The sequence below is a fragment of the Gekko japonicus genome, unplaced genomic scaffold (assembly GCF_001447785.1).
Source record: "Gekko japonicus isolate JY-2015 unplaced genomic scaffold, Gekko_japonicus_V1.1 scaffold4621, whole genome shotgun sequence".
NCBI lineage: Eukaryota > Metazoa > Chordata > Lepidosauria > Squamata > Gekkonidae > Gekko > Gekko japonicus.
The window spans coordinates 8,937-17,009 of NW_015169319.1; the positions used below are offsets into that span (position 1 = coordinate 8,937).

The following is an 8,073-nucleotide window of genomic DNA, read 5'->3' on the forward strand; positions in this document are numbered from 1 at the left end:
CCCTCCATCTCTGATACTCAGGGCTGTATTTGACATGATCACGTGTCGGACTGGTGGATGCCATTATGTCTAGTTTGGCTCCCGACCTTCACCGGGTTCTTGAACAGGGTTGTTGCAGTGTGGGCCAAGTCTGCCCTCGATCTCTGATACTCAGGGCCGTATTTGACATGATCACGTGTCGGTGGATGCCATTATGTCTAGTTTGGCCCCCGACCTTCACCGGGTTCTTGAACAGGGTGCCATGTTCCTCTGGGCAGAGCCTTTGTATTCCTACAATATGGACACATGAATCTGCCTTCTACTGAATCAGACCTTCAGTCCATCAAGATCAGTAGTGTCTACTCAAACCGGGTGGCTCTCTGGGGTCTTGGGTAAGGGTGGGCATGAGCCAGCACACAAAGTAAAGTTTGTGGCGACTTTTGGCCGGTTTGTGTTTCGCAAACTGAAATTCGTGGCAGGTCAACCAGCACAAACTATCCACGAACTTTCAAGTGGTTTGGGGTGGTTCACGAATGGATACATTTCCAGACACTGTTCACTGAACTTCGAAGGCAGGGTGAGGTTCCGTGTGAGTTTGGTGTGTGTAGTTTGCCTAGGGTCCATTTGATACACTTTTGAACCTGCCCCTGACATTTCCCCTGAAAGCCCTTTCCTGAGGGCATCTTCTTTAGGGACCATAACTCAGACCCTGTAAGTCCAAACTGCACATAACTTGGAGGGCACATAGAGGAGCATCAGGGGGAGGTCCCCTATGAGTTTGATGCCTCTAGCTTGTACAGGGTCTCTTCTATACACTCCCGAACTTCCTGCCCGGCAGCACCTGTCATTTCTCCAGAAAGCACTTTCTTGGGGACACCTTTTTGGGGGGCATAACTCAGACCCTGTAAATCTAATCCTCACCAAACTTGGAAGGCAGGTAGAGAAAGGTCAGCCAGAGATTCCCTGTGAGTTTGGTATCTCTAGCATGCCGGGTGTGGTTGTTCTACTGTGTCACAAACCACACAAACTAAATCAGTTCGTTTGGCACCTAAAGGTTTGTTACCCTTCGTGGCTCCACGAACCAGGCATGCCACAAAACACAAACTGAAAGTAATCAAATTTTCCCAGTTCCTGACCATCCCTAGTCTCGGGTGGAGGTCTTTCACATCACTTTCTACCTGGTCCTTTCAACTAGAGAGGCCGTGGATTGAACCTGGGACCTTCTGCACGCCAAGCACATGCTCTACCACTGAGCCACGGCTCCATCAGTTACAACGATGAGCATTTGATTAGTAAACATCGATCAGTATTCTCTTACGAAATTAACATGCCTACACTGAGTTCTGCCCATTAGTGTCTTGGAGCGAAATCAACCTTCTCCGTCTTGGAAGGGGATTCCAAAAGTGGCTTCCCTTCTTTATCGAACCAGTGGGTTACTTCCTCCTCGTCTGAGTGGCTGCCCTTCAGAGCGAATCTCAGCTTAGCCCAGAACAGTTTCTGAGCCTCAGGGTCCACGGGCCAACTGATGTATGTTTTTTTCAACATCACCTTCCGCATCCGGTGGTAGACAGAAAGTTCCTTCTTGGGAATGTCCTCCAGGAAAATCGGAATCAGCACGTCCTTCAGCTCATCAAACAGCCTATAGCTGGCCAACTGGATCTCCATCGAGCACCACTCACTTTGTAGGTATTTACGGCTGATGATGCAGATGGTATGCCGGCTATTGTGGATGCTGTCCACTATATTGTCTATGATGTACTTCCCTGGATGGAAGTCCCGGTGGTGAAGACATAGTCGGAAGACGGGGGCTTCTCCGCCCTCCAGGGTGGGTACCAGGTGCTCCAGCACCCACTTCTCGTCGGTGGAATTGTAAGAGACGAAGGCGTCAAATTTGTAACGCTTGCCCTCGTCCCGCCTCCAACGATTGTTGACCCAAGCTCTCAGGATATATAAGTGGTATTTTAGGTGCCAGTAGGTGTGCTGGTAGAGCAACGGGAGTATCATGTGAAGCACCAAGATGGGGAAGGTGATCAGGAACAGGTACTTCCCCACATCTTGGTAGCAGACCCGGGTGTCGAAACTGTAAATGTAACTGGAATTCTGCCCGGAATTGCAGGTGTAATTGTACAGGTAAACCACCTGCACTCGGTCATTCTTCAGCCATTCCTGGAACCAAATGTTATCACAGGTGCAAGCCAGAGGGCATTTGCGGAGGTCAAGGCATCTCAGCGAAGTCAGATGCTCCAAAACGCTGCTGTTGATTGTCTGCATTTCGTTTTTCCCTAGTTGGAGGAAGTGGAGTCGGCTGAGGTTGCCAAAGACCTCCAGGGTCAACGTGCGGATGCCCGCGTTCTCCAGGTTGAGGCTCGTCAGTCTTCTAAGATTTTTGAATATCCCGGGGGGGAGATTCCCCATGCCATTACTGCTGTCAGCCAAGGTTAGATACCTCAGCTTTCTTAAGTCATCAAATGCGTCTGGCGAAATCGAGAGGATCTTGTTCTCTGACAGGTAGAGGTTGCGCAGGGAAGTAAGGCCCTGGAAGAGCTTGGGCGGAATGATTTTCAGGCCGTAAGGCTGCTGAGCTTGAAGCTTAAGATCGTAGACCTTGCTCAGGTTTGAGAAGGGAGGTGCGTTGTGTTGCTGCATGCTGATGTAGGTTATCTGATTACCCTTCAGGTCCAGCACTCTCAGAGTGCTCTGTACAGCGATGAAATCGTTCGAGTGAATGTATTCGATGCGATTGCCGTCCAGGTAGAGGTTGGAGAGACTCCTCAGCCCCTCGAGTGACCTGTTGGTAAACCTGCGGATGTTGTTCCCACCCAGGTCCAAGATACGGAGCTTCCCCAAGCTGTGGAAGATTAGGGGAAAGAGGACGGAGATACGGTTGTTCCGGAGGTTGAGTGTCCGGAGATTGTTCAGGTTATCGAAGCTGAGGTAGTAGAGATCAGTTAGAAGGTTGTTGTCTAAGCGCAGCTCCCGGAGTTTGTGGAGACCCTGCAGGGCCCTTCTGTCCAGGTAGGCGATGTTGTTGATGTTGAGATGGAGTCTGTCCAAATTAGGCGCATAGTCGAAAGCACGAGAACTGACCAAGAGGATGCGGTTGAAGCGGAAGGAGATATCCCTTAGTTCTTGCAAGACAATTTTGTTATGGCAGGACCTCAGTCTGTTTAGTAGGTTGTGCTCGACAGTCAAGGTCTGCAGCTTAGGCACTGTCTTGTTGAACAGTTCGCCTACACATCCCACAGTCCTGAGGCGGTTCCTTGAGAGATCCAGCAGCTGGATAGGTGGACAGTCAGAGAAGACATTGCTGCTCAGGTTCCTGAGGCTGTTGCTCTGCATACGTAGATTCAGGGAAACGTTATATTTCCTGAGTTTCTGGCAAACCCTTTGCAATTGGGAAAAGGTATGCAAGCGCAGCCCGGAGTAGTCCAAACTAGGAGCCCGTAGATCGGAAACATTCAAGAGCTGGAAAACATCTATTCCATTTCCCATCAGCTTCAGAGTGCTAAGATTACAGAGCCTGACTGTATCGAAGGAAGAGGCATTGGAGATGTTATTGTAGGACAGGTCCAGCGTTTTTACGTTCCTCAGGAATCTGCTCTCTTCCACGTCCATCCTACTCAGGGAATTGTTACAAAGCAAGAGGGTAAAGAGGGACTCGGGAAGCCTCCCGATGGACTTTAGGGAGGCCAGGTTATTGTTGCACAAATCCAGATGTTCCAGCCTCGTCAGGTTCTGAAGGCCCTGAAGCACTTCATCAAAGTTCTCCAGAACGTTAAACTGGAGCTCCAGTTTCCAAAGGTTCTGTAACGGACCAAAGGTATCTGGACCTATCGTTTTCAGCTGGTTATTGTTTAAGAGGAGGTAGGTGAGGCAGGCCAAGCCACGGAACATATCTTGGGAGACATTTATGAGACGGTTGGAGGAGAGGTTGAGCGTCTCCAAGGCCATGAGATTTTCAAAGGCGCCGCCTTCTATGCTCTGTATTTTGTTGCAGCTGAGCTGCAGGATCTGCAGCTTCGGCAGGTGGAGGAAGCTCCCATAAGGCAAGGACTGGATGGAGTTGTGGGACGCGTTGACCACCGTTGTGTTGTGGGGGAGGTCGCCCACAGCGCTGGAGATCGAATCCAGGAAGCGGTGCATGCATTTGAAGTTCCCCGGGTCTTCCATGGTCTGGATGCAGTTCCTGAAGCCATAGGAGCTGGCCTGCTGAGTGTTCAGCAGCGCAAAAGCCAAGAAAGGGAGGAGGAGTCCTGGTCTTCTCATTTGCATGAGCGGAATCCACAATTCCAAAATCCTTCGGTAGTCCAAGAGCCCTAGAACCAGAGAAGATTAAGTGGGAACTCAGTTATCACTTGGGAACCATAGTTTTACTGACGTCCCCGGAATCATTTCCTCCTTCCCTCCCCCCATCCCCAGTAAGTTCAACATGATATACAAGGAAGCTAGGAGTGGATCAGCTATTAAGGTTACCAGGAAAAGAGGAGGAAGAGGTGGAGGAGATTGGATTTATACCCCACCCTTCAGTACCCGAAGGAGTCTCAAACTGGCTTACAATCGCCTTTCCCTTCCTCTCCCCAGAAGAAGAAGAAGAAGAAGAAGAAGAAGAAGAAGAAGAAGAAGAAGAAGAAGAAGAAGAAGAAGAAGAAGAAGAAGAAGAAGAAGAAGAAGAAGAAGAAGAGGAGGAGGAGGAGGAGATTGGATTTATACCCCGCCCTTCACTTGGAGTTTCAGAGCGGCTTACAAACTCCTTTCCCTTCCCCTCCCCACAACAGACACCCTGTGAGGTGGGTGGGGCTGAGAGAACTCTGACACAAACTGCTCTTTTTCAAGGACAGCTGTGCCAGAGCTTGTGACTGACCCAAGGTCACATCAGCAGCTGCAAGTGGAGGAGTGGGGAATCAAACCCAGTTCTCCCAGATTAGAGTCCGCACACTTAACCACTACACCAAACAGACACCGTGTGAAGTAGGTGGGGCTGAGAGAGCTCTTTCGAGGACTGCTCATGAGAGAACAGCTCTGACAGAACTTGTGACTGACCCAAGGTTATGCCAGCAGCTGCATGTGGAGGAGTGGGGATTCAAACCCGGTACTCCCAGATTAGAGTCTGTGCTCTTAACCACTACACCAAACTGGCTCTCCAGTCTTGGAGGGTGAACTGCTGGCCTGAGGGGCTGCCCCCACACCAGGGCCACCTGGCCCCGAATGAGGGCTGGCCCAAGCCCTGCATGGGGCAGGCAAGGATGCCAAGAATCAGGCACGTGGGAAGTGTCAGGAAGAGATTTCACTTTAAAAATAATCTACTTGCTTTATGCTTTCAAGCGCACACGGGTATGAAAAGAAAACGACTTCAGGACTGATTTGTGAGAGCTTTTTTTTCCCTTAAGGGCATAGTGAGATAACGCTTGCTTGGGGGAAAGCGACTGAAGTTATATCTCAGTGATTTCTGGGAAACCATCTATTGTGTAGTGGGTACCGGGGCTTGCGGACTCAGGCTCACAGCTATGTGTGTGTGCTCTCGGGCCGGCTTTGGTGGGCGAGGGGGGCCGAGCGCGATGGTGCCCTAGCGAGGCGCCGTTCAATCGGCGCTCTGGATCGGCGGCTGGGGCGCTCAGCTCGGTCCTCCTGGTCGTTGTTCAGGGCGGCCGACATCCCATCCTCGTCGCCACTATTGTGTAGTGGGTAGCCACGTGAACGAACGACATAAGACCCTGTAGTGCACAGCACGCTTTATTGAGTACACAACAAAAGGGAAAAGGGAAATGGCCGGCCGGCCAACTATATACAATACCAGGGGACCACACCTGGGTCCCATTGGCGGGTTATACTATCCCACCTTGGTCCCATTGGTTTCCCCCAGAGGCGAGACTAGTAACCTAGTCCCGTTATTGTCCTGGACTGAGCTCAGGCGTGTGTGCTGACCTCCGGTGGTGGTCAGCGGACACAACACCATCCTTTGTTAAGCCGATGGCTTCTGCAATAGTCTGGAATTAATTCTTTTGATAACAGGACATTTCTCTCTCACTTTCTTGGGGATATGACATCCCACAAAGCCCTGGAGGAAGTCTGGAACTCATTCAGATCTGGAGAAGTAGAAAAGAGCAGGAGTCCACTAGCACCTTAAAGACCGGAGAAGTGAGCAGTGACTTACAAAAGCTCATACTCTGCCCCCAGTGTTCCCTCTAAGCTGAGTTAGTGTGAGCCCGCTCACAGTTTTTTAGCCTCCGGCTCACACATCTTTGTCTCAGCTCAGGAAGGACGGCTCCAGAGCAAACTAACTGACGCAGCAGCCAAAATCGCTTGCTCACAACTTTCATGCCTGGAGCTCCCAAGGCTCAATTTTTGCTCACAAGACTCCACAGCTTAGAGGGAGCATTGCCTGCCACGTATTTAAGGTGCTCTTGGACTCTTGCTCTTTTTCTACTGTTACAGACAGACTGACAGCTACCCACCTAGATTTGGAGAAAAGGGAGCTGTGGATTAGCTGAGATGTTGTTGGGGCAAGGATATTTCCTTTATTACTTATTCATTTATTACTTATTTCAGGGCTTCTTTTGTAGAAAAAGCCCAGCAGGAACTCATTAGCATAATAGGCCATACCCAACAGCAAAAACTCATTAGTATATTAGACCACACCCCCATGCCTTCCCTTGGCTTGCCTGGGCACCCTTCGGCTGCGGGGAATCCCGGCAAGCCGACCCTTGGACAGGCCGGGGGAGGCATTTAAATGCCTCCACGATCCTTCCAGGGGTCCCCCTGGCCTGCCTGCCCCGAAGTTGCCGGGGGGTGTTGCCACGCACACAGAGGTTTTGGCTGTAGTGGGCGTGGCCAACTCTGAAGCCAGCCGGAACTCCGTTCCTGTGGGTTCCTGCCCCAAAATAGCCTTGCTTATTGTTTATTAAAAACTTTTTAATGCTGTCTTTCCACCCAATGTAGGGTCCCCCAAGGTGGCAAGCACCCAAAAACATTCAAACAAGCTGTACGCTCACACAACTAAAACAATTAGACAAAAGACCTAAACACATGAACATGAGGGGGGGGGGGTCAGCAAAGGAACAGCAAACAAAAAAGAAAAGTCTTTATCCTCAGGCAGAAGAACATGAAAGATGGAGACAGACCGATCCCTGAGGTTGCCAATCTCCAGGTGATGGCTGGAGATCTTCCAGGATTACAAACTATTTCCAGGCGACAGAGATCAGTTCCCCCGGAGAAAATGGCCCCTGCCCCCAAACCCCACCCTCCCCAGGCTCCACCTCCAACAATCTCCAGGTATTCCCCAGCCCGCAGCCCACAACCCAGCCAATCTCCCATTGTGGACCTGGTGCAGGTTTCATTCTATCCACTGGAGGAATCTACTGGCTTCTGCTTTTCTCTGTTCCCATATTTGTAAATAGAAGAAATGTTGCGTAACTGTTCAGCACCCCCTCGCCCCAAAGAAACGAAACTTCTGTGGCAGCCAGTGTTCCCTCTAAAGCTGAGTTAGTGTGAGCTAGCTCACAGCTTTTTAGCTTCTGGCTCACACATTTTTGTCTCAGCTCAGGAAGGAGGGCTCCAGAGCAAACTAATTCATGCAGCAGCCAGATCAATCACTCACAACTTTAATGCCCGTAGCTCACAAAGTGGAATTTTTGCTCACAAGACTCCACACCTTAGAGGAAGCAGCGGACTGCAACGTCTCTGCAATGCTGTGTGTTTCATACTTCACCCTGTGTTTCAGATTTCTGTAATCCCAGCCCTGTCATTTCATCCTATCGATTGTGTTGATCTACACTGTAATGCACCTCAAGTCTCAGTGAGGGGAACTATAAATTACGTCAATCGATAAACTTCCATATCGCTTCGCCTCCGGAAATGGGGTGTTCGGAACCAGTGTTTCTCACCTCTTCTTGGTCGTGGTAGGGTTTAGGGTCGCCAGCTCTGGTTTGGGAACTACCTGGAGATTTTTTGGGGGGTGGAGCCTGAGAAAGGCGGGGTTCGGATAGGGGAGGGACTTCCGTGGGGTAGAATGCCATAGAGTCCACCTTCCCAAGCAGACTTTTTCTCCAGGGGAACTGATCTCTGTTGCCTGGATGAGTTGTAATCCCAGGGGATCTC

The 8,073-nt window shown here is 50.5% G+C and overlaps 1 protein-coding gene across 1 annotated transcript; it reads right to left on the minus strand.

Annotated features, from left to right (window-relative positions):
- Positions 1 to 1,329: 1,329 nt before the first annotated feature.
- LOC107115007 (toll-like receptor 13) lies at positions 1,330 to 5,631 on the minus strand. Its single transcript, XM_015416616.1, has 2 exons — positions 5,508 to 5,631; positions 1,330 to 4,295 (listed from the first exon to the last, which is right to left on the minus strand). The coding sequence occupies exons 1-2, from the start codon at positions 5,629 to 5,631 to the stop codon at positions 1,330 to 1,332; spliced, it is 3,090 nt and encodes a 1,029-aa protein (XP_015272102.1).
- Positions 5,632 to 8,073: the final 2,442 nt, after the last annotated feature.

What these genes read in the sequence shown, in the direction of transcription:
- LOC107115007 (XM_015416616.1), bottom strand. Translation starts at nt 5,631, where the DNA reads ATGTCGGCCGCCCTGAACAACGACCAGGAGGACCGAGCTGAGCGCCCC. An exon ending in GGCCCCCCTCGCCCACCAAA is followed by an intron (nt 4,296 to 5,507) that starts GCCGGCCCGAGA and finishes CTCTGGTTCTAG; the next exon opens with GGCTCTTGGACTACCGAAGG.